At 41.7% G+C, this 27,803-nt stretch overlaps 1 protein-coding gene across 3 annotated transcripts; it reads right to left on the bottom strand.

Annotated features, from left to right (window-relative positions):
* Positions 1-555: 555 nt before the first annotated feature.
* Positions 556-27,766, bottom strand: parvb (parvin, beta). Of its 3 annotated transcripts, XM_067436239.1 has the most exons (14): positions 27,484-27,766; positions 26,409-26,534; positions 9,721-9,810; positions 7,298-7,368; positions 6,062-6,164; positions 5,806-5,946; positions 4,062-4,177; positions 3,911-3,972; positions 3,776-3,795; positions 3,426-3,487; positions 3,272-3,340; positions 3,098-3,199; positions 1,164-1,236; positions 556-944 (listed from the first exon to the last, which is right to left on the bottom strand). In XM_067436239.1, exons 2-14 carry the CDS (start codon positions 26,518-26,520, stop codon positions 868-870), a joined length of 1,098 nt encoding a protein of 365 aa, XP_067292340.1. In that variant the 5' UTR covers positions 26,521-26,534; positions 27,484-27,766; the 3' UTR covers positions 556-867. The 3 variants fall into 3 exon arrangements, with proteins under 3 accessions (XP_067292340.1, XP_067292339.1, XP_067292341.1); XM_067436238.1 differs by lacking the exon at positions 27,484-27,766 and having other exon boundaries at positions 26,409-27,389; XM_067436240.1 differs by lacking the exons at positions 26,409-26,534; positions 27,484-27,766 and adding an exon at positions 18,980-19,211.
* Between the last annotated feature and the right edge of the window lie 37 nt (positions 27,767-27,803).

The following is a 27,803-nucleotide window of genomic DNA, read 5'->3' on the forward strand; positions in this document are numbered from 1 at the left end:
TTCCTAGATGACACTTGCAGCAGATTAGATTTGCTGCTACTAGGGTGCGTCTAGATCTCTAGGCTAGCATAAATACGCAAATTGGGACACACTTTATGTATTCAGACACACTACTCATTTGATGTACCGTAGCATATTATATATTAGAGAAGTATTTGACCCAATATTTCAGACACAATGCATATGTGAAATAGTAATAGGGATGCGGCATGAGGGCGGGACAATCTGTCAATCACATGAGATCACAGCAAAAGCATTCCAGGTTGATTTAAATCTCACCCAACATTTCGTCTTGTTTGAGAAGCCATTTCACTCAGATATGTTACAATAGGAAAGAAAAGACTATCGCTACTTCTGTTTTCATGTTGACTTCAAGCCTGCATGAGACATGAAGGTGAAATATTTATGTACCAAGGATATTAAGCATGAATAATTCTGTGTATGAAGACGTGATAAGCAACTGCTTATTTTGATTTTTTTTTTAAATCTTGCTTGTAAAATAATTTTTGAAACCATCTCAAAATTCAGAGACGTCAAAATGAATTCATTCCAGCATCTAGAAAGCACTTGTTTATTTGAAATAATTACACAATTTCTACTAAAATAAAATACATAGTGCATTATGAATCATTCCAGGACAAACAGTCATTTTGTGTGTAGTGCTTAAAGCAGTTGCAGGCCTCGATTATGCATGTCAAAATAACTGCTACAATGACAGATCATTAAGGCTGAATACATTCGATTCTGAGCATAAATAAGCTAAATTATACAAAATATTCTTACATACAAAAGAAACACAAGGGATGTGTGTGCATGTGTGAGCGGAGAAGTCCTGGCATCAGTGAGGCACGACGCAAGCTTTCAGTGTTAATCTGAGTTTTTGTAGTTGGTGAAAAGATTATACAGCACCCGGAGAGTTGACTTCAGATTCAAGTTCACCACATCTGCAGGACATAAACGACAGGATCTCGGTTAGACAGACTGAGGCTTGAATATGTTAGCTGTCATTATGAAAGAACAGAAAGGAAAGGCCAGGTACAGTGTGCTGCATCTATTGAGGAACATCTCCATCTAGTGGATAATCTGGGTAACACCATGATTGAATTATTCTGTTATGATAGTTGAAGGTTGTGTATATAACGCTGAGGTAACATTGCTGGTACCTTCTGGTCGAGCTTTGGGTTTCTGTAATCCACCATCCTGCATGAGCTCAAACGCAAATCCAACATTGTGCACCTACAGAAGACAGAAAAACACTAGCAATTTTTTTCCATAGACAGTAATAAAAAATGAGTTTTTGAATGCTAGAAATAAAAATGCTCTGGTAATTTGTCAGTTTAATCCCATAAAAATCCCATGAAATCCAGAACCATCAAATAATCAGACAACATCAGATCAAACCATATCAGACTTCATGAGTCCACATCAGACTCAACAACTACACATTTAACCATATCAAGACCCAATCAGATTTCATGAACATAATTCATGTTTTGATGTGGTCTGATCTGGACTCAATGAGACTGATGTGGTCTGATCTGGACTCAATGAGACTGATGTGGTCTGACATGGTGTGATGCAGCATTCATGAAGTCTGATAAGGTTTGAAATGGACTTGTGATCTAGTATGGTGTTGGGTTTGATGTAGTCTGATGTGGATTCATAAAGTCTGGCGGAGATTAAGTCGGTATTTAAAAACAAATCATCAGATCCACTCAGACTTTATGAGTCCACATCAGACCACAAGACTCAAAACACCTTCATGAGACTCAACAAGTCCACATAAAACCATATCAAGACCCAATCAGACTTCATGAGACTCAACAAGTCCACTTAAAACCATATCAAGACCCAATCAGACTTCATGAGACTCAACAAGTCCACATAAAACCATATCAAGACCCAATCAGACTTCATGAGACTCAACAAGTCCACATAAAACCATATCAAGACCCAATCAGACTTCATGAGACTCAACAAGTCCACATAAAACCATATCAAGACCCAATCAGACTTCATGAGACTCAACAAGTCCACATAAAACCATATCAAGACCCAATCAGACTTCATGAGACTCAACAAGTCCACTTAAAACCATATCAAGACCCAATCAGACTTCATGAGACTCAACAAGTCCACATAAAACCATATCAAGACCCAATCAGACTTCATGAGACTTAACAAGTCCACTTAAAACCATATCAAGACCCAATCAGACTTCATGAGACTCAACAAGTCCACATAAAACCATATCAAGACCCAATCAGACTTCATGAGACTCAACAAGTCTACTTAAAACCATATCAAGACCCAATCAGACTTCATGAGAATCAACAAGTCCACATAAAACCATATCAAGACCCAATCAGACTTCATGAGACTCAACAAGTCCACATAAAACCATATCAAGACCCAATCAGACTTCATGAGGCTCAACAAGTCCACATAAAACCATATCAAGACCTAATTAGACTTCATGAGACTCAACAAGTCCACATAAAACCATATCAAGACCTAATTAGACTTCATGAGACTCAACAAGTCCACATAAAACCATATCAAGACCCAATCAGACTTCATGAGACTCAACAAGTCCACATAAAACCATATCAAGACCCAATCAGACTTCATGAGGCTCAACAAGTCCACATAAAACCATATCAAGACCTAATTAGACTTCATGAGACTCAACAAGTCCACATAAAACCATATCAAGACCTAATTAGACTTCATGAGACTCAACAAGTCCCCATAAATCCATATCAAGATCTAATTAGACTTCATGAATACTCTTCCTGGTTTGATGTGGACTCGTTGAGACTGATGTGGTCTGATATGGCGTGATGCGTTCTGAGCAGCATTCATGAAGTCTGATAAGGTTTGACGTGGACTTGTTCAGCCTTATGTGGTCTGATGTGGATTTATGAAGTCTGACAGGTCTGGTGTTGTTTAATGAGGTATTTGAAAAGGAATCAGACCTCATCAAACCGCATCAGACCCTTTTATAAGACTTCATTACACCAAAACAGAGCAAATCAGTCATAAGACCGCATCAGACCTCACCCGTCCACATTAGACCATCGTACGTCACACTTACCTTCTGTTCGAAGCTTTCTGGCGTGAGGTAGAAGTTGTACAGTGGCACAAAGTAATTTTCCAACAGTCCCATCAGCAGCACCAGATAGACACCATCTGCAAACTTCACACACACATCAGGATGTTTAGAGAGACGGCTTTTATCTGCGTGAGAGTTAACAGATGATGTTTATACCTGGGATTCCAGCTCTGTAACCTCCAGGTTCAGTTTGTTCAAGTGTTTATTCACAAATGTGATCAGCGACTGAGGAAGCAAACACTGAGGGTTAACTTTGGACAATCAGCACCATCACACAGAGCTTTTTAGCTCGTCCGAAATGCCTTCTTACAGTTTTCACTACGTTCAGTTTGTCAGGCGCATGATCCAATAAGGTGTCGAAAGCATCACGTTCTGCAAATGACAATACAAAGAAACAGTTTGTACTAATAAAAGCAGACAAACCATCAAAATACAGCCCCTAGTTTCTACCTTAGGTCATTTGAACATTTAGCTGGTCTAGATCTTTTATTTTCAATCCATTAGAACACCTTAGTCAAGCAGATTAGACCTGCTACAATGCACCCTTAAACACCCTGAACCTGCTACAATGCAGAAAAACTTAAACTGGTATGCCTTAGATTTTGCAGCAGAGCACTGAATCTTAAGGAGAACATAAAAAATGTGTGTGAAAACACCCACCTGACCTTCCGATCATCATTCTGTCGGAAACAGTGAACACAAAGTCAGCATCAGATCACACACTCAAATAATATATTTTTCATGTAATAACCATCTTTCACCACTAGATGGCCACATTGAAGCTGCTTAGCTTACTCTGTTGTGGTACTAGTGAGTTGTTTGGTCACATGAGCAGTCTGCAGGATTCCCTCTTTTTTCTGAGACAAAACCCAACCTGTGTTATTAGGCTGAAGGCATTTGATATAACGTTCATTTATATAAACACACTTTAATGACGTCTTCGTACCTTGACCACGATCACCTGGACGGACACATGCTCAGGCAAGCGGATGGGAGCTGCATAGTACATGGCCAGCGCCAGCAGCAGGTACACGATGGACACCAGGTTCTTAGAGTGGATGGCTGAGGAAGAGACACAGACATAACAAACAACACATTACTTTTGATAATGTAGTTAAAAGATATTAAAATTGACCTTATCTACTTTCCTTGGCACAATTCATCAGTGCTTAAAGGTAGGGTAGGCGATTTGTTCCAGAAACATTCTTGTTATGCTGGTTGAAAGTCTCTTCACATCCTGATAGGAATCACAAATTTAAGTGGTCTAAATTTATTTATATGTAAACCGATCAGGCATAACATTATGACCACCTTCCTAATATTGTGTTGCCCCCCCCCCCCAGATACTAAGGTGGGCTGTGGTATCTGGCAACAAGATGTTAGTAGCAGATCCTTTAAGTCCTGTACGTTGCGAGGTGTGGTCTCCATGGATCAGACTTGTTTGTTCAGCACATCCCATAGATGGTCGATTGGATTGAGATCTGGGGAATTTGGAGGCCAAGTCAACGCTCCTCAAACCATTCCTGAACTATTTCTGCTTTGTGTCAGGAGCATTATCTGCTGGAAGAGCCATGAACATGGTCTGCAACAATGCTTAGGTAGGTGGTGTGTGTCAAAGTAACATCCACATGGATGGCAGGACCCAAGGTTTCCCAGCAGAACATTGCCCAAATCATCACACTGCCTCCGCCGGCTCGCCTTCTTCCCATAGTGCATCCTGGTGCCATCTGTACCCAATCATCAGACCAGGCCACCTTCTTCCATTGCTCTGTGGTCCAGTTCTGATGCTCATGTGCCACTGTTGGCCAGCCTTCGCTCCCCACGTGCATCAATGAGCCTTGGCCGCCCATGACCCTGTGGCCGGTTCTCCGCTGTTCCTCTTGGAGCACTTTTGATAGAGACTGACCACTGCAGACCGGGAACAGCCCACAAGAGCTGCAGTTATGGAGATGCTCTGACCCAGTCGTCTAGCCATCATAATTTGGTCCTTCTTAAACTCGCTCAAATCCTTACGCTTGCCCATTTTTCCTGCCTCTAACACATCAACAAAAATTTCACTTGCTGCCTAATATTTCCCACCCACTAACAGGAGCCGTAATTGAAGAGAGAATCAGTGTTATTCACTGCTTGGTAATACCGGTAATAATGTAATGCCTGATCGATGCATAATATCATCTGTGGAGGGTGTCCAGTTATTGCATTTGGTCCGATTAGACTGACATCAGTCACCAAGCACCGCAACCGAAACAGCAGCCGCGTTTTATAGTTCCTCCTGAACCAACACAACAAGATTACGCTGTGTTCACATCATAACTACTGTACTTGGGAAGAGATGGAAACCCATCGCGTTAAACTCAGACGGTGACTCAAATAAACGCATTTCAATAGTAACACTATCAACACCAAAATTAATCTGCAGCAGTCAGGTGGTACAGTTTTTTCGTTGTTCATGTTCATTATTATTATAATGTTATGTGCTATGAGACATTAGAGGTAGTCTAACAGCATCTCTCGGGACACTTTTGTTGCTCCCTGCACATTCATGTGTTAGATGTGTGGCTTTGGAGAAGATCTGAAAGGAGGGTGGGATATTGTGGTTTCTAGCTAGCTCTCTATTGCTAGTCTCTCTGAAAATGGCCTACCCTACCTTTATTTTTATTTATATTTTTGGGGTTACTTTTAGCGCTCACCGTCGACACTCCACTCCGTGTTCCACTCCAGCGGTCTGAGAACTCCATTAACGGCTTCCAGAACTGTCTGCAGTTTCTGCTTCTGTCCGATCTCTGACTGTGTCACCTCCGCCACATTCAGCTTATAACCCGACAGCTTCTCTGAAGGCGGCGACACACATAGAACATCCTCATTAGTACCACACTGAAAACTTTTGGTGCCATAACAAACAAACAAAAAAATTATAAAAAAACAAAGTTCTTGTTATTGGCTTACCAAAAAGTTTCTGAAGCACCTGTCCATCATACAGATCTTCTTCAAGGGCTTTTACGATGATTCGGTCCTCCTCCAGTTCACTGTTGATCCAGTCAATCAGAACCTGAGAGGAAGAGTTTATAAAAGGGTCAGTGAGTAGAATGGTGATTATGCAAAATGGACGTGTCTTAGAAGCGTCGTGTCAGAAATGATGGAAATGGTGGGCAAAGAGTTAATTAACTACATGTACTTACTACAGGGCTATTGTCTGGCTATCACCAAACAAAGCTCAGTTTAAGATTGAACATTGGTCTGGGGAGTCTGCTCTGTATTTTATTCTGCACAAGAGGCGTGATCAACGGGCATTATTCGAGTAACTACACAATTGGATAGTCCTTCACCAATCAGACCACAAGAGGCGTGATCAACGGGCATTATTCGAGTAACTACACAATTGGATAGTCCTTCACCAATCAGACCACAAGAGGCGTGATCAACGGGCAACGACCTATTGTTTCTCTATCTGTCATCATGTTAAACCCGCCAATAGCATGCCAGGTGGATAAGCCAGTCTGTGATTGGTTCCCACAAAAGTGTGACAGATGCAGTAGAAATGAATGTACAGGTTTTCAGACTGAGTTGCCGGGCGAAATCAAATCTCCGGCAGACCAGGCTGGGTTTACCCTGTCTAACAGGGCTAGGGTTAAGATTAGAAAAAATAAACTTAAACGAACTGAAATAAATATGGGTTAGACTTTATTTTATGGTGCCTGTATTACAGTGTAATTATACATTTACTATAGGATTAGGTTTGGTTTAGGGCTGGTTCCATGTAATTATGCATAATTTACAGTAATCACTATAGAAACTACATGTAACGTGTGTAACAATGACACTAAAATAGAGTTATCTAAATATGTTTAAGTATTAATGTATTATACTGACTAAAACTGAAAGATATGGAATATTTAATTAAAAAAAGAAAAACTATTAAAATGATAACAGCACAAAACAAAATTACTAAAACATTAACAAATTAAAAAATAAAAGAATATAAAAGCCCATTCAATATGTTATTAAATACTATAATATGACATAAATAATATAAAAATAACACTGTCTTGAGGGGTTTGAGGTAATAGCTCAAACTCTAGAGAGCGCTGCACGCTCTACACACACACACACACACACACACACACACTTCTCTAATCAGAGCCAGAAGTGTTGGTGTAAACAGTCAGACAATGTGTCCTCTACCTTCTGCAGGTCTTTGAAATTGAGGTCTTCTCTGGACATGGGGTCTAGAATGGTCCTCTCTGCATTTTCCTCTGCAAAAATCACAGATGAAAGAAGAAACTCTTCAACACTCTCATAAACACACAGGCCTGGTTTCACAGAGACTAAACCAGGATTAGGCCTCAATTCAAGTAGAACATTTAATTATGAACGTCCCTTAGAAAACAACATTACTGGTAAGATATGCCAGTGCAAGGTGCTTTCAGTTAAAACAGCTCAAACATGCATTTTAGTCTGAGACTAAGCTTAAGCCTCGTCTGTGAAACTGGGGGACAGTGTTTTTTACAGACGATTATCCTCTAGATTAGAACTGCCCTGGGGCGTTGCTTAATTTATCCAGCTGTGACTCAGAAATAAGGATGAGGAAGAGACCAGGAGGAAATGAGAAGTGTCCTCCACACCCAACAACACCACCACAAAATTAGGGTGGAGGAGTTCTTAGTAATGTATTCTTAAGTGCCAGGTTCGTCTAATAAGTTTTCTCCAGAAATTCTTAAATTGGACATTAAAAACAGTAACTAGTGCTGCAGCGATGACGTCTTTGAAGGTCAAAACATGGAAACAAGCACTTCCGCTTTCATTGTTCTGATGTTAATAGGTTTTTTGAGTTAGGATGACATTATGGTTATGACTTAAAATTATGACATTATGTATAACTTAAAATACATCAATCATACCACAATTGTGATTCAAAGCTTACACTCGTCATGCAAAAGGTTGGCTACTGACATGTGGCTAATGTGAGTAAAACATCATAATATTAATATTATATTACATCATTATTAAAGGAACAATATGTAAGAAATGTATTTCAATGAATCATAAAATGGCCCTGATATGTCACATAATTCATAAATCATAATTTCAAATTCTTATTTCACTGACAGCAGTAGTCCGGCCAGGATATTGTCATTTAAAAGTTGTTGTTGCAGCCCTCAGCTGATGTTGATGATGTCATGTTGTGTTTTGGCCTGAAGCTCCGCCCTCCACCTATTGACCAATCACATGTCAGTAGTGTTTGGGCATCCGGGTTGCCAGATCTGCTCTAGTTACCACATCTGCAGATCTACAAGCGTTCCTGCTGATCCTGCAGCCAATCTGGCAACCTCGAGTCGGGGGGAGGGGGAGGGGGATACACCGCTCTACAGTCATTTGAAAGTGATTGCAGTACCAGTTTTGGCCGCAATCTTACATACACTTCCTTTAATAGAATATGAAACGTCAAACTTTCATGGAAAATGTTTTAAATACAGACTGAAAGAGTTGTTGGAAGCTCAGTAATGGTGATGTTTTAATCATGGGACCGTGGCCTACGGCTGTATCCGAAATCGCCCTCTATACCCTTAAATAGGGCACTATTTTAGGGGGCGGCCATTTGTAGTGGTGTCCGAAACCACAGAGGATGTTAACAAGTGCACTCATTCAGGGCCCTATTTTAACGATTTGAGCGCATGGCGCAGGAGCACTTAGGGCGTGTCCGAATCCACTTTTGCTAGTTTAACGATGAAAAAAAACGTGGTTGGCATGCCAGGCTTATGGTCCTTATGGCTGCACCGAGTCTCTTAATGATTCATGGGTGTGTTTTGGGCGTAACATGCAATGAACCAATCAGAGTCTCATCTCCCATTCCCTTTAAAAGCCAGTTGTGCTCGCACAATGAGTGGATTAGCTATTTACATGGTGGAATTTGCAAGAGGAAAGAGAGGAAATTTATTTCCATTTATTTTTTTATATTTAAACGTGTGTGTGCTGCTGCGCATCTCTGTGTGTGTAATAAGCAGAGTGTATACGCCTTGTTCTACGGTTGCATATTACTAACACACCCTTTAAATAACACATAAATACTGCACTTTCAACTTTGGCCCAGGTTTTTCGTTGGTCAATGGCGCAGTCGTTTTCAGTTTGCAAAATAGCAACACACCAACAATGCGCCTGAACACACCTGGTCTTCAGACCAGATGCCCATGGTTGAACAGATGGCCGTGAGTGCGTTTGCTATTTAAACAACATGGCGCTTGTCGTGAAATTAAACTGCGTTGGGCTGAAACTATCAAAAAGCACTTGCTAGGGCCATGATAGGGCCATCTGTCCGAATACCCTTAATGGTTTTCATTCACACCCTTACGTGAATGAAAGTTCACACACCATTAGTGGAATAATATAGGGAATAGAATTAATGAGGGGTTGAGTTTAGCTTTATATTTCTGACGATTGTATTTAGGCTTCAAAATTAGTCACAGAGCTTAATTACTTCAATAATACAAAAGCTAATGGAAAAATCCTACAGTTTGTTTTCCTGGGGAACCAGGCTGTGAGCAGTGATCTCTAGTGGAGCAAAGAGACATTACACTGGGCTTAATGGATGAAACGGAGCGATAGGTTACCAAGCAGTGTGTCCTCTGGGAGCAGCTCCAGGCCGGCGTGCAGGAGGGGGGCGTTAATGGCGTTCTTACCCTCTTCCTGAAGGTCACTCACTAAGGAGACAAAAAAAAGAATAATAAAGCATCATAAGCACCATATTTTCTCTGACACATACAATTATAACTATAGAAGTACCATGCAAACACCATAGTATGTGGATGTAGTATTGATATGGTAAATAGTATATGGTACCATGGCACACAGTACGGGTTCTTTATACCGTTTCAAGAAAATATGTCTGATGGGCAGAACGGCTAATATCACGTACAGTAACTCTCTGCCGTTTCTAAATCAGTAGATCATTGCCGTTTCAATTAACTGATTAGTGTGCAGTAATTAATCACCAGTGGCTCGTTCTCTTCCTCCGTCAGGTAATTACGGTTCATTTATTAAATTGAGCAGTAACTTGACATGATCTCATTGTATGGTGAACGGATCGGTTTAGTGCACTTCCTCTACAACAGAAATACCCATCAGGATCCAAATGTATCTGACAACATCTAATATAGTTCCTCCTGCATGAAACCACACACACACACACACACACACACACACACACACACACACACACACACACACACACACACACACACACACACACACACACACACACACACACACACACACACACACACACACACACACACACACACACACACACACACAACTGTTAGAGCTGCTTTTAAAGAAATGTACAGTTTTATTCACCAAAGATGCATTAAACGAATTAAAAGTGACTGTAAAGACATTGATAATAATACCAAAACCGTACATTTCAAATAAGTGTTCATCAGAGAATCCTGACAAAAAAGTATGATGGTTTCCACAAAAATATTTGAAGCAGCTGTTCTGTTTTATTGAGCATCAAAACATCATATTAGAACTATTTCTAAAGGATAATGTGACACTGAAGACTGGAGGAATTATGCTGAAAATTCGGCTTTACCAAATATATAGAATTTAAAAATATAGTAAAATAGAATTTGTATTTTACAATATTACTATTTTTACTATATTTCTGATCACTGTTGAAGATGCAATTAGTACCTTTAGTTTTTTTTAAAAGAGCAATTTGCCCAACAATTATAATTTTAAAAAAAAATGTTTGCGAGCAAGATATACATCGCTATTATACCATCATATTATAGTAGACATTTTTACTGCTGGTCAAATATTTTTAGAGGCTCTTAAATATGTGAAATTAACTTTTGAATATTTTTCCTTATATAATGACAAATTAGGATAGAAAGACAAAATCACATACTTTCAGGAAATCCTGTGAAACTCATTGAGAAAGTTTTTTTTAAAAATGATTTTCCCATTTTTATTTCAAGTAAAATGTGTTGTTTATTGTAATTTCTATTAGTTTTGAATATTGTTTTCATCAAGCTTTTGTACCTCAACTTAAACTAGCTGAAAATGAGAAGTGTTGCCTCTGAAAATAAAATAAAATATGTTCTAATGCCGGGCGCATCCAAAATAAAAGTTTATATTGTTTTAATTTTATTTAATTTTATTTCAATTCATAGAAATGTTAGCATTAGTTAACGATGATAACCCTGCATTTAGATGAATAGGAATGCAAACAGTACAGTGGGAAAAACTTTTTAACCGCTAACTTTGAAGGTGCCATGTGTAAAAATTGAGGTAAAAATAAATGACCTACAAAAGAATGAGAAGAAATAAAGGCGATGATTTTATTTAAAAAAATGTCAAGTTATAGTGCTGCAGAGATATCAACCTTAATTAGCAGTAGCATTACTAGCCCCGGCCCGACAGGTGTCGTAATACCAGTCTCGGCCATGGGAGGCAGTATGCGGGCAACATAACCATCAGCCAACCTGCAATACACGAATAACTCGCACGGCTTGTGGGAGCGTACTTGAACCTGATGTCAATCGTGTCAAAGTACAGTCCACTACTTCATTTCAGTTCAAGGGAAGAGAGCGGACGGATGGCCGAAGCCCATGGCCCCTTAAATGTATCTGATATGATAAAAATAGCTGTTTTACCTGACCGGAAAAAGCGGAAGTGCGCGCGCCCGGCGACTGTGTCCCGTCCCGTCATAATAAAAGTCCCGGTGCTCGCGAGCCGTGAGTGTTTGTGTAACAGTCGCTCCAGCGGCCGTGCTCAGCTCCACAACACTCGGTCCTGCTCTGCTTTTGTCACGGTTCATGGATTCCCTGTCTCACTCTTGGGTGCGTGTTGAATGTAGGTGAGGGCGGAGCCTGGGATTGGCTCATCACGCACCTGTGGCTGATCACCTGCACCAGCTGCAACTCATCACCTTCACCCTATTTAGTCTCTCTGTTTCTCTCTTGTCTTTGTCAGAGTGTTGTTGGATGTTTCCCCTTGTGTCTCCGTGTTGGTTATCGTTTCCCCCTTCCGTGAAACGCTGGATCCCTTCCCGGATTACCTCTACCGATCTCCCGAGTCACAGCTGCTCACAGCCTGCCCGTGTCACCAACAGAGCCTCTCTCACTGCTCCGTCTTACCCGGACTTCTTCAGTGTTCTGAGTTTTGACTTCTGTGACACTATCTGTCAAATTAAACTGAGTTACTTGCAATTGAATCCTGCCTCTGTGAATCCGTTACAGAACGCTCTGACCCACCATGGATTCAGCGAGTATCAACGCCCTACTGACCAGCAGTAACGAGAGACTGGACCAGCAGGAGGCGAACTTAACTGCCACAGGACAGGCAGTACACACTTTGGTGGCACGGGTGGCCGAGCTGACCCAACAGATGCAACAACTCGTCGGTCCCACTGTGCCCGACCCACCGCCGACCCCCCACACACCATCCGCATCGCGGCAACCGGAACCACGTCTGCCTACCCCTGAGAGTTATGCCGGTGAGAGCAATTATTGCAGAGCCTTCCTTACCAAGTGTTCCTTGTTTTTCGCTCTTCAACCGCAGACTTTCAACACGGAGAGATCCAAGGTGGCATTCGTCCTCACCCTGCTCTCCGGACGAGCCGCACTTTGGGGAACGGCGGTGTGGGAAAATCAACATCCTTGCAGCTCCTCGTTCCAGACGCTGGCGGCGGAGATGAGAAGGGTGTTTGACCGAGCGGTAACCGGAAGAGAAGCGGCACGTCAACTCGCAGAGCTCCGTCAAGGTAACCGCTCGGTCTCGGATTATTCCATCGAGTTCCGCACCCTGGCCGCCGAGTGCAAGTGGAACGAGGAGGCACAGTGGGACATGTTCCTGCATGGGCTGGCTGACCGCATCCAGAAAGAGATTTTCATGATCGACCTTCCGGAGAAGATTGACGGACTGATTGAACTGGCGTTGAGGGTGGACGCTCGTCTGAGTCGACTGAGATCCAGGATGGAGTTTCAGCAAAAGAGTGTCGAATGCCCTCAGGCTAACGCTGCGGATGCGGTCAGCTACACCTTCGACCCGGAGCCCATGCAGGTGGGTCGAGCTCGGCTCTCCCGGGAGGAGAGAGCGAGACGGAGATCCCGTGGTCTTTGCCTCTACTGCGGCGGGACCGGACACCTGCTAGACTCCTGCCCGGTAAGAGGACCACGCCCGGCGGTAAGGAGAAGGCTACTGTCGGGCGGGATCTCCGTGGAAAAGACCTCATCCTCCACTCTCCTTCCGGTGAGATTGCTGTGGGCAGCCCAGGAATTTTCCAGCCCAGCACTCCTCGACTCGGGAGCGGAGGGTAACTTTCTTGACTCTGCCCTTGCACACAAACTCAAAATACCCACCATTGCACTTAAGAACACCATCTCTGTCAACGCACTCAACGGACAAGTTCTCCCTGACATTTCATTCACCACTGAACCACTTACACTGATCACGTCTGGCAACCACACTGAACTCATTTCATTTTTTATCCTGGACTCCCCTTTGGCTCCCATTGTCCTCGGTCACCCTTGGCTGGAGTTACATAACCCAAGGGTTGACTGGGGACAAAACTCTGTGTCTGCGTGGAGTGATAAGTGTTATGAGTCTTGTTTGGTGTCTGCTTGTTCGTCTGTGTCTCGTTCTGTTTTTCAGAGTGAGACGGTGAATCTATCTAACGTGCCTCCGGAGTACCTCGACCTGAAGGAAGTGTTCAGTAAGTCCCGAGCTGCTTCTCTTCCTCCGCATCGTCCCTATGACTGTGCTATAGATTTACTCCCAGGTAAGTCTCCGCCTAAGGGCAAACTATACTCTCTTTCTATTCCAGAGAGGGAGGCCATGGAGAAATATATTTCTGATTCTCTAGCCTCCAAATTCATCCGCCCTTCCTCTTCTCCAGCGGGGGCGGGGTTCTTCTTCGTGGGGAAGAAGGATGGTTCTCTGCGACCTTGCATTGATTACCGAGGGCTGAATAACATCACGGTAAAGAATACCTATCCTTTGCCGTTGATGTCTTCAGCTTTCGAGAGGTTACAGGGAGCATCCGTCTTCACGAAGTTGGACTTACGTAACGCTTATCATTTGGTTCGCATCAGGGAGGGGGATGAATGGAAAACCGCATTTAACACCCCCAGGGGGCATTTTGAATATTTGGTCATGCCTTTCGGCCTTTCCAACTCCCCAGCGGTTTTCCAGGCACTCGTCAATGATGTGTTGAGAGACATGGTCGACCAATTCATATATGTCTACCTGGATGACATTTTGATTTTTTCTTCGTCTCTCCAGGAACATGTTCGACACGTCAGACGAGTGCTTCAGAGGTTGCTAGAGAATGGGCTTTTTGTCAAGGCGGAGAAATGCGCTTTTCATGCACAGTCTGTTCCTTTTTTAGGGTACATCGTGTCATCGGAGGGAATGCGCATGGATCCCGACAAGGTTAAGGCTGTGATGGATTGGCCAAGTCCAGATTCCCGTAAGGCCCTACAGAGGTTTCTGGGGTTCGCCAATTTCTATCGGCGTTTTATTCGCAATTTCAGCCAACTAGCCGCACCTCTGACTGCCTTGACCTCTCCCCGAACGACGTTCAGGTGGTCCGATACAGCCGAGGCTGTATTCGCCAAACTGAAAAGCCGCTTTGTTTCGGCTCCCATTTTAGTCGCCCCTGATTCCACACGTCAGTTCGTGGTAGAGGTCGACGCGTCAGAGGTGGGGGTAGGAGCGGTTCTTTCACAGCGCTCTCCCTCAGATGACAAGATGCACCCGTGCGCGTTTTTCTCCCATCGTCTTTCTCCTGCCGAACGCAATTATGACATTGGTAACAGAGAGTTGTTGGCCGTCAAGTTAGCGTTGGAGGAGTGGCGTCATTGGCTTGAAGGGTCGGGGGTACCTTTTATTGTATGGACGGATCATAAGAACCTTGAATATATTAGATCTGCTAAAAGACTCAACTCCAGGCAGGCTCGGTGGGCACTTTTTTTCGGACGTTTTGACTTTGTTCTCTCGTACCGCCCCGGGTCTAAAAACATCAAACCCGACTCTTTATCTCGTATTTTTGATGCTTCCGAACGCCCGGTTACTCCCGAGTGTATTTTGCCAGAGAAGATAGTTATCTCTACACTCACATGGGAGATCGAATCGAAGGTCAAAGTGGCCTTAGAAGGGGTAGCGCCCCCGCCCGGCGGCCCACCGAGTTGTTTGTTCGTTCCGGAGGGGTTAAGATCCGAGGTCCTCAAATGGGGTCACTGCTCCAACATTGCTTGTCATCCAGGGGTAAACCGCACTTGCAGTTTAATAAAGCAACGATTTTGGTGGCCACTTATGGCTCGCGACATTCGCAGTTTTGTTTTGGCTTGCTCGGTCTGTGCGGTTGGTAAGACATCTAACCAACCTCCCCATGGGTTACTTCAGCCGTTGTCTGTTCCTTCGAGACCCTGGTCCCACATCGCTCTAGATTTTGTTACCGCCCTCCCGCCCTCCCAGGGCAAGACGGTCGTTTTGACCGTCGTGGACCGATTCTCGAAGGCAGCACATTTCATTCCCTTGCCCAAATTACCCTCAGCCAAGGAGACAGCCGTATCTGTAGTAGACCACGTCTTTCGGTTACATGGCCTCCCGATGGACGTGGTCTCCGACAGAGGTTCCCAATTTGTGTCCAAATTTTGGCAGGAGTTTTGTAAATTACTAGGAGCCACGGTTAGTCTGTCTTCGGGTTATCACCCCCAAAGCAACGGTCAGACCGAGAGAGCCAATCAGGATCTGGAAAGAGTGTTGCGATGTTTGGTATCCAAGAATCCTTCATCCTGGAGCCAGCAACTCTCTATGGTTGAGTACGCTCATAACTCGTTACCAGTGTCATCTACGGGCCTTTCGCCATTTGAGTGTAGTGTAGGTTACCAGCCACCTATTTTTCCTAGTCTGGATTCCGAGGTCGCGGTCCCCTCTGTTCACGCCTTTATCCAGAGGTGTCATCGCACATGGACCAGAGCCCGTGAGACTCTGCTCCAGGTGGGAGCGCGCACCAAGGCTAAAGCCGATCGCCACCGGTCTAAGCCTCCCGTTTACGTCGTGGGTCAAAAAGTGTGGCTTTCTACCAAGAACATTCCTCTCCGCTCCGTATCTAATAAACTTGCTCCCAAATTTATCGGCCCGTTCACTGTCACCAAGATCATTAGTCCGGTGACAGTCCGCCTCAAACTCCCTCCGGCGTACAGGAGGATTCATCCCGCCTTCCATGTATCCAAAATCAAGCCTGTTTTTCACTCCCACCTTAATCCGCCAGTCCCGGTTCCCCCACCGCCGCGACTCGTAGATGGGGAACCAACGTATTCGGTTAATCGCATTCTGGATTCTAGACGGAGGGGACGCGGTTTCCAGTACTTGGTGGACTGGGAAGGTTACGGTCCGGAGGAGAGAAGTTGGGTTCCTGCTAGGGACATTCTGGATCACTCCCTTATTGATGATTACAATCAACAGGTAAGGTCGGCTGGGAGCGTCAGGGGACGCTCCTAGGGGGAGGGGTACTGTCACGGTTCATGGATTCCCTGTCTCACTCTTGGGTGCGTGTTGAATGTAGGTGAGGGCGGAGCCTGGGATTGGCTCATCACGCACCTGTGGCTGATCACCTGCACCAGCTGCAACTCATCACCTTCACCCTATTTAGTCTCTCTGTTTCTCTCTTGTCTTTGTCAGAGTGTTGTTGGATGTTTCCCCTTGTGTCTCCGTGTTGGTTATCGTTTCCCCCTTCCGTGAAACGCTGGATCCCTTCCCGGATTACCTCTACCGATCTCCCGAGTCACAGCTGCTCACAGCCTGCCCGTGTCACCAACAGAGCCTCTCTCACTGCTCCGTCTTACCCGGACTTCTTCAGTGTTCTGAGTTTTGACTTCTGTGACACTATCTGTCAAATTAAACTGAGTTACTTGCAATTGAATCCTGCCTCTGTGAATCCGTTACAGCTTTACACTACAGTAACGTTAATCACCGCATGCATGAACGTGATTTCAGCCCGAGTCCTATTTTCCACCGGCTGTGAGGTGAAGACCACATGTCCCAAGATGCTGCGCTCACACGTTGCGTCATCAAACTACGCATTTGTTTAGAATAGGCTCCCTCCAGTGGACGGAAAGTTGCATAGTGCACCTTTAAAAGGAAGGCTGTAAAAAAAAATGAGTGTAATATTAACTGTAAAATTTTATAAATTTTTTAATAAGTTAACAGTAAGTTCCGGTATTATATACAGGGAAAAACTATAAAAGATCTATCCAGACATTTCATGTCATGTATAGTAAAATACTGTTAAATGTACAGTTTTCAGTAGTAAAAAAGTAAAATTTACTACTAAATTTACAATTTATAGTAAAAACTGACAGTGAATTCCCTGTGTGACACTTCACATTCGAAATTATATCATTTAAATAATGATGTTTCTCACTAGTTTGTATGTTGAGTGTGTTAATATGATGGTGTTTTGTGTTTGTGTGAATGACCTTCTCTATATTAGTATAATTCAGCTTTTGGAAAGGTTACTTGTGATGAACTTCTTCATGATTCTTCCTCTTTTACCACCTGCATTATTCTGATGGTCAGTATATATTAAAGCTACAAAACAAATTTCATTACAGTTTTATTCTGTAAAATGTACAGGTTGTTCTGTTTACATTTTACTGTATTTTTTCCTAGAAATATTCTGGCACAGCTTTCAGGTTTTCTTTGTAAAAACAACAGGATTTTATTTACAGTGTGTGTTTACACGACAAACGATCCCGTTCACACGGATCCGCGAAAACGACTAGAAACGCTGCATTATTCATGCCAGGTCAGTAGGTGGCAGTGTCACTTTGTCAAGAAACACTACGCAGCTATAGACTGAACAAGACGATAACAGTATCGCTTTCAAAAACTTTCACTTTGAAATCCATTTTCAAAAGTTTGCATTTTTAGGCCCCAAAACACAGTTGTGAAGATGAACAGCAAAAATACAGTTGAAAACGGTGTTGTGTAAAGACCCTAAGAGGCAAAACCATCAGTCGCTCGTGTTCTCAGCCCTCCATGTAAGCGGACATTCACTCACATAAACATTTGAGGTCCAAAGGGACAGCTTTGTGTTGGCAGTTCTTCATCATCATCACTAGCCAACAGAGAGCACTGCATGCATCTCGCGCCCAATCTGCATTTCCTGCAAGATTACGCTTCTGCTTTTCATCATAATCATGCATTTCTCCTCTGGGGCATCATGAAAACATGCAGCGTGCCTCATGTTCTTAGGTTTACAGTCCCGTCCATGTTTCACACAGATAAAATCCACACATAGATGCCATTTATAATCATAAATGCTAATTTGGTATATTAAATATGCCTCCTCAACCATAAATAATTACTATACACAAACTCACCATACATGGTGCATGGTACAATATGTACAATATGTTATTTTTAAATATTTGTGTATTTATAAAGTACATAAACGTTATGTCAATGTTAACAAATATTCTATTCAGATATATTAAAATCACTGCAGTACATATTTTAAGGTTACACTATAAAACAGTGATTTAATAATTGCCAATTTCAATGAACACATAGAAATACTGTATAAGTACTAACTATACTACATAATAAATAACAGCTTAAATGTAATGAATAATATATTACATATTGGTTTCCTTAAATATCAAATACTATATTGTATAGTAATGTGTCAGTGTATGATTGCAAAAGCATTTGTATTCATAAATGCATTAATTTTTTTATTAAATATTTATTATGTAAATCTAATTAATCTATTAATTAATATATATTAGAGCTGCTGCACAAAATAGCCCTAGTGAACACACACACACACTAACAGACCTGCTATCTAAAGTCTACCTTGCTTTCTTCTCTTCGTTCCACACAGTAGACCAGCCATGTCCCGTTAAACAGCGCTGAATCCCGCTAATGTCCCTGCAGTGAGTCTCAGTGGTGAGTGTGTGTGTGTGTGTGTGTGGGAGGCCGCCAGTGTGGCTACAGCAGTCGCTCTCGCGTCATCACGTGTTATTTCTGTCCCTTTGAAACCCCCCACACTTACTGCTCCTGTTTCAATGAGGAGAGGCTGCTTACTACACTAATGAGGGAATAACAGAACAACACAGTTCCGACTGTAGGCTGTAAAAAAAATATGGACGACGCGACTTCATTCTCTTCCACTAAGGTAATTGAAGCCTCCGGAGGTCCGAATATGGCGCTGACATCTTGTGCAGGTTTGGGACCGAGTCTGCGCAGTAGAGAACAGGAAGTAGAGGCGCGATATCAAACGCCCATTCACACTCTCACAGATGCAGAACAATTCATGATGTCGGTGTGAAATAAAACGTTAAGGAAATGTAGAAATTAAAGCTAAAGCTCCAATCTCCTCCCAAAAATCCCAATATCATCCAACTGCGGCCACAAATGGGCATTATCGTGCTGGTGGGGGTTATTGTTTTCAGAGACTGGAACGCTCCCTTCTTCTTCTTCGCCTCTTCTGCTGAACTGCTAGCTGTCAACATCCGGATTAACATGTTCAACATTCGCAAGTTAGTTTTTCTCAAACAGAAGCGTCAAAATAAGATCGAGCATCTTGCAACATGACATCATGACTTTGCGTAAACATCTGTACGCATTTTGAGCTATCCGCGTGAATGTCTGCGGCGTGTGATTCCGCGTGAATCTCTACACCTTAACGATCCATCATTCCCGCGTGTATGTCTACGCCAAAACTAACCATTATGTGTGTGTGTGTCCACAATGTAAATGGATTCATAAACGTACTAAATGATGTTTTTTTGAAAATGTAAAAACGCAGAATGTTTCTTGTGATGGGTAGGTTTAGGGGTCAGGGTTGGGTGTAGGCAATCGTTATTGTGATTGACACGGCCAACAAAATGTTTAGAATCGGTTGCAGGTCATTTCCGCTGAACTGGTTTGGGGGGAAAAATAACGCATACGACATCATACCCATGTGCTTTGAGAAACTCATCGCGATTGGTTGATGAGACGCTACCAGGAACGCCCAATAGGCGTTCTTGTTTCATGACGGGAAAGCCCAAACCGCAGCTGGACCCTTCTCGAAAATCCCCCAAAAAGTCTGTAAGTGTCTCAGTGACGACTTCACTCAGAGAAGCCGTCGATCTCATCTGTCAATCATGACGTCACACACCCTGTTTTTATAGCATCAAATTACTAACTAAAACCAAACTTATTTAAAAAAAGAACTCTTGAAATGAAATCATCGTGATAAAAACGGCCTACAATGACAGAAACCAACTTTGGAGAAAAAAATATTTGAAATGTCATTTTATTTTTTAGTTTGTCTCCCGTCCATTAGAAAACATGACAATGACTCTCGAAGACTCAAGAGGAGAATCACTTCTGTTTTCGGGACTGCCTGCATTACATATGGGGCTGTCCCGGCCCGGATCATACACTGATGACGGAACTAACAGCTCGAGCCCGAAGACAGGAGAGGTGTACTCATCTTTCCAGGGAACAGACATGATTAAATGTGAAGTGACAAAAGAAAGAACGACTCGGATTCGGAGGTGAAGTTAAAACTGTCATTTTTCCATCCGCTAGAGGGCGCCTATTCAAAACAAAGGTGTAGTTTGATGACGGCGAGTTTGAGCTCAGAATCTTGGGACGTGCTCTTCACCTCACAGCCGGTGGGAAAGACTCGGGATAGGACTCGGGCAGAAATCATGTTGATGAATGCGGTTATTAACATTACTGTAGTGTGAAGCAGAGCAGGACCGAGTGTTGAGGAGCTGAGCACGGCCGCTGGAGCGCTTGTTCCGCAAACACACACACGGCTCGCGAGCAGCGGGACTTTTATTATGAAGGTTCTGTTCTGGTCTAGTCTATTCAACAATGGATTAGATATTTACATTCATTAAGATATTTATTTATATCTTTGATTTGTGTTGTAGGCTATATTAAAGCTACACTGTGTGATATTTTCTCCCATCTAGTGGTGAAAAAGTATATGACCATCCAGTGAATAATTGTTTCTGCTCCTCTCAATTTCGATTTCGTTTCAACTCCTACGGTGGCCGATTTAGTCATGGCTTTCAGTTCGACCTCTTCGGTGAGTGTTGCGTCAACTCAAGTGATGAGGTAATTTTTGAAAACTATTATAATTTGCAGTTATTTAATTTACCAAATGATCTATGATCAAGTTAATCTATGTAAAATGAATAATAGAACTGAATAATAACCAGTTCATTGCTAACATCAGCTATCAGGTTCCCAGACGAATGCAAGCTCTTAGTAAAGGAACTTTTATCAGTGCTATCGTTATTCTGTATATTGTACGACACCACTAGCGTAAGGCAAACAAATTATAATGCAATTAAAATATTAATCTCATGTTATCCGTCATAGAACACGGATTTATGTTATAAGGTAAACAATACTTTTTCATCATTGACGCGAGGAAAACTATCCTAGACGTCGTTCTAGTGTTATGCACACCACACCATGATATAATTAGCCAAGCAACAATAAAACTTCCAATATACACAAATAGGCTGAATTAATATTACCTGTCGAGAAGAAAGCAGGCAATGTCGGCGTTCTTTTTAAAATCGTTGCTCCTCATGAGCTCTTTCCATCTTGGAAAGGCCACTCCAATATTTACTTTTGTCTTGTTGATTTGCCTGTCGCGTTGCCGTTTTAATTCTCTTTTCCACTTCCTTGGCGACTCTGATACATATCCCGCAATGTTACTAGGTCCCCGACCGGGGTCGAATTCGGTAATCAATTCCGGGACTTGGTTGCTTTTACACAGAAGGCGACCCGGCAATGTTCCGGGAATATTGCGGGTCCGACGTGCAGTGTGAAAGGGGCTTAAGAGTGATGATCCTCCATCATCATATAGCAGCCTCAAGCAATCCTCCTCTTCATATTCGACACAGTGCCATCGAGTGTAAAAACGCGAAAAGCGAAGCTTGAATTTACGGGTATGTCCCTCTTTGGCTAATGTACTTTCAAGATGGAGGAGCAACATGGCGACCGCCATCCGAACCCTCAACACTTATGTATTTTCAATGGTATATTATAAAATTACGAGAATGCATTATTACTTGAAAGAAGTAAATATACATTAATGAGCACATATATTTTTGAAAGAACTAAGTGATTTTAGCTAAGAATAAACTAAAAAAGTTACACAGTGTAGCTTTAAGTATTTCATCAGTTTGCAATTAAATATTCACTTTGGTGAATGAGGCCATGAATTTATTTTTAAAAATGTAAAGCGATATTTCTTGCTCAAATTGATTAGTAAAAAGCTGCACAGCAGCGACTGCAATAACAACAGACACAACACAACACCTCCCTGTGAAATCAATACACACTCACTGCAGAGTGTTTATGTGTGCGTGCGTGCGTGTGTGTGTGTGTGTACTAGTGTTTGTCAGCAGTGTGTATGTCTGTAGCGCCTGGGGAAAGTTATTTATTACAAAGCTGACAAAAATAACAGTCCGGTCAGAGGAATGGAGCTGATCTTAAATATAGCAGCACTTATATGTGGGATCACTGGGATGCTGGAGAGGGAAAGGGACACCGGATGAGCAACACAGTTAGAGAAAATAAGAATGTGTCATGTCACAAACCCTTCCTGCATTACACACAGTCCACAGTTAGCACCCATCCACCGACTGTCTGCCATTTGTGCCAGAAAATGAGCATGATCTACTGCTGAACTTAATATTTCCCAACCTCCAACCAAAGGTACGGTATTCAACAATGGATTAGATATTTACGTTCATTAAGATATTTTTTTATATCTTTGATTTGTGTTGTAGGCTATATTAAGTATTTCATCAGTTTGCAATTAAATATTCACTTATTATATTCACTGCTAAACGATGGGCTTACCTCAATATTCAAATTAGTGGACAAAATTATGTTTTTCAATGGCTTTCAATAAATATGAGGTAACCACCTTCATTATACAGTATTACTAACTCTACGAAGAACAACTCAACTAGTGTGTATGAATTCAACTCTAGGAAAGTTTGTAATTAAATTCATCATTATAGTATCATTGAGTTAAGCTGGACCTAGTAAATAATCACACATTTAACAGTAACTGAGAAATATGCAAAAATAATACATTTTATTCATAAATGCACCTAATTGAGTTTGATATGTGTAAACAAACATAATGAAATAAAAAAATACTACCACTAATAAAAAAGACACTATTTTTCTATTGAAAACTATTGAAAACTTTTCAACTGAAAAATTTCTATTTAAATTTCTAATATCAAAATGTTAAACTTATATACAATGTTTTATTTTAAAATACAGTACAATTAAACATCAAAATGATATTTGAATTACTGTTGGACTATTGTCTGGGAATTTTGAGAGCTGATGATAACAATTAACCAACCTGATATAAGAGGAAAAAATGGTCCTTTGATGACCCTTTCATACCTTTTTACATTCATAAACACACATTTCATCATCACAATTGCTGTATCAACACTGACAGAGCCAAAAAATATTTAAAGCCATGAGTCTCTGCTTTCTGATATAATGTATATATATAACATTTAATATAATATAGATATAACATTTTCTTTGATATAGTTACACTTCACCTGAGACGGCTCCTTCTAACACAAACTCAAATATAGGCAACATCACTGATGCTCAATGTAAAAAAGACACAGAAGAGTGAAACTTACTGCAGTCCATGTTCTTCAAGGGTCTTAGAGTAATTCACAATCACAAATGAAGGCAACAACAGCCAGATCTGTTACTATCTCTCATACACACAACGTGTAACAGCCAGCTTAACATCCTGACACGCGTGCACACACACACACACACACACACACACTTATATATATCAAAGTGTTTTCTGCTATCAGCTTCTGCACTGTAGGGATAGGAAATGTGTGTATCTGCTGTGTAAAGCTGCTGTCAATCAGGAAGAAAAAAAAACTCTTTTAAATAATGTCCTCTGGGTGGCGCTATAGACGTCATGCTTATTGCTTACCCATCTCCACAAAACATTACTGCTTTACCAAGAGCACTCATCTGTAAGACACTTGACCACAATGACCAGCATACAATCAAATTTTCCATAGACTTCAATCAAAAAAGTATGATTGTATTTTCTCCTAGTTTTCAAACAACATTCACTAATCAGCACAGGTTTGACTACAGACAAACCATCCAGAACACACAAACAAACAGCCAGAGCACCCAAGAAACTAGACAGAAATCCTAACAACCAGCTATAGCATTCTAGGAATCAGACAGAACATCCTAACAACCATCCAGAAAACCCTAGCAACACCTTAACAACCATTCAGAAATCCTAACCATCCAGAACACCTAAGAAACCAGACAGAAATCCTAACAACCAGCTATGACATTCTAGAAGCCAGCCAGAACACCAAACAACCAGACAGAACATCCTAGGAACACCCCAGCAACACCTTAACAACCAGCCAGAAATCCTAACAACTATCCAGAACACCCAAACAACCAGCCAGAACACTCTAAAAAGGATCCTCTATATCCAAGCAACCAGCCAAACCACATTAGCAATCAGCCAAAACACCCCAACAACCAGTCAGAACACCCAAGAAAATAGTCAGAACACCCTAGCTACACCATGCTCCTAACAACCACCCAGAAATCCCTAGCAAAACCTTGCCCCTAACAACCAGCCAGCCAGAAAACCAAGCAATCAGCCAAACGTCCTATAGCAAACCCTTAACAACCAGCCAGAATTCCTAACAGCCATCCAGAACACCGTAACAACCAGCCAAAACACCCCAACAACCAGTCAGAACACATGAGCAAAGCAACTAGACAGAACACCCTAGCAACACCATGCTCCTAACAACCAGCTAGAACACCCTAGCAACACCCTGCCTCTAACAACCAGCCAGAAAACCCAAGCAATCAGCCAAAACGCCCTATAGCAACACCTAAACAACCAGTCAGAACACCCAAGCAAGCAGCCATGCCACATAAGCAACATCCTGACAACTGGCCAGAACATTCCAGCAACACCCAGCTCCTAACAACCAGCCAGAACACCCTAAAAACACCCTCTCCCTAACAACCAAGCAATCAGCCAAAATGTCGATAGCAACACCTTAACAACGAGCCAGAAATTCAAACAACCACCCAGAACACCCCAACAATCAGCAAAACACCCGAGCAACTAGACTGAACACCCTAGCAACACCCTGCCCCTAACAACCAGCCAGAAAACCCAAGCAATCAGCCAAAACGCCCTATAGCAACATCTTAACAACCAGCCAGAACAGCCCAACAATCAGCAAAACACCCAAGCAAGCAGCCATGCCACATAAGCAACATCCTGACAACTGGCCAGAACATTCCAGCAACACCCTGCCCCTAACAACCATCCAGAACACCCTAGCAACCATTTAGAACACTTGAGCAACTGTCTGCCAACCATTCATGAAACTATAGCAACCACTTAGCAAGGCAATCTCAACAAACTTCAGAACTTTTTTCAAACTTCCCAAAACAAAACCCTAAACAAAGAGCCACTAAAGAGCTTTTTAAGTTAACACATTGTATAACACCTGCGGGACGGACAGAAGGTTAAAACAGTACAAAAGCTATTAAAAACAGCCTCTCATCTCTGTTCCTTAATGAGACACAAAGGCAGGAATGACAAACAAACACACACACACACACACACACACACATTTTACTGTGCAGCTGTTCACACACAGATGGAGGCAGGAAGGGTGAGTTTGATCTAAAACTTTACAAAACAACACATCTAAAAGGAATAGACACTTTTAACTCTTGAGAATCTGAAAGGGAGGGCTCTACTGCTGAAAGGAGGAAAACAATATAACTAACTAGAATTACAAAGCAACCTGCTTTACTGTTATCTGAATAACCTTGAGCTCCTCCTGACCTGGCTATTTCTGTCCCAGACAACAACACAAGACAACTGTGGCTGAAGTTATGTTGGTATACAAAGAGTAAATCAAATTTTTTGTAAAACTAGGATCAAAAATAATAATTTATTAACAGTCCGGTAGAAATATATATTAATTATATTAAATATTATTTTTTAATATAAGCAAGCTATATAACATAAATAATAACAGTGGTTAAATATCCCGCAGTGAAAGAACCATTTTCATAATTATCGATCAAGTGCAGCACCATGGACAGAGATAAAATCAATCGCTGCATGATGTCATGAGCTCTTCAAAATTATTTTCTACATTCTTTGCTAACGGTTACAATAACCTAAAAACATTACCTTCTTTCAGCTTCTTTTTGCGACCTAAAGTTCCTCCCAGTTTTCCCAGCAGCGACTCGTCCTTCTTCATCTTGCCCGGGTGCCCGGACGCCCTCGTCGGATTCGCGGCCATCTGCTCCGCTGCGGCTTCGGTCACAGAAACGGAGAAGAGAGAAGAATGGAAGTTAGCATTGTCTACAAGGGGCGGGGCGTAAAAGCCCAAAAGTGGTCTCTAATTGGTCAGGTACGACACGCTAAAATAATTATTTTACTATTTTAATTCTTTACTAAGTGCTTTTCATTTCAAAGAATACTAAAATCACTCAGTGTCATTTTTAACGTGCAAAATATTATCTAGATGATTGATAAAGATATGCGGCGATGTCACGTGGTACCTGTAAAGACAGTTTACTAAAAAAACAAAAATTACAATTTATGAGAATATTTTATCTGTTTGTGTTTATTTATCGGGTATTATTACAAATTAATAGACGGATTGGGCCATATTTAAAATTTTACAGGAATGAAAATAAGGCTGTGAGCGATATAAGTGTTTTAGATTGTAGCAATAGATTGTACTACATGTCGGCTGTATTGTACAACAACAACAACAAAAACATTCAGTAAAAAAAAACTCCATAAAACTGTTTAAAATTTGTGAAAATGATCGAGCAGGAATGTAAAGACTATTCCTCACAGCCTTATCTACGAAAAATTCGATATGGATCTGCTCTGACTAAGATATAGATAGATTTAAGTGATTATACCCTTATCGATAATACAGATATCTCCAATAAGACAGAAAAGGTTCAATTGGGCATGCTGGCCATTCGGCGCCCCCTCCTGGACGACGGCTTTTAATTGAAATGTTTTAGCTAGTAACATTAGCCAGTAGCCACCTAGTGAATCTAAAACAGCACCCCAAAATAATTCACAATATCCCGGATCGTGCATAATAACCGTTAACCACTGAAAAAAACGATGGTAAAGTACGGGATATCTCTGATACCATTTCATAAGGAGTAGCTAATAATATCTAATAACTTAAAACAAAGACTCAGAAAGAATGAAAAAATATATAACATATCCTACTTACCGTTTTCTCTAGGTGTGGTGAAGAATCAGCACACATAAAAAACAGATACTAGTATAAAAGGCTTATAGCAGTGCAGAGGGAAGTATGACTAAATTGTCACCCAATATATTTTGAGTCATTCAGTCATGGAAAAGTGGCGTAACAAACATCACTTCTGTCGTCCTGAGACACACCCTTACAGTTAGACATAGTAACAAAACACACAACACAGAACACATATCCATAGCTATCCAAGATGTCTAAAGCTAATCATAATTATTAACCCTAGTTTATTTAGCAGATGATTTTATCCAATATGAGGAATACAGCAAGCAATTTAT

The sequence above is a fragment of the Pseudorasbora parva genome, chromosome 25, assembly GCF_024679245.1.
Source record: "Pseudorasbora parva isolate DD20220531a chromosome 25, ASM2467924v1, whole genome shotgun sequence".
NCBI classification, from domain to species: Eukaryota; Metazoa; Chordata; class Actinopteri; order Cypriniformes; family Gobionidae; genus Pseudorasbora; species Pseudorasbora parva.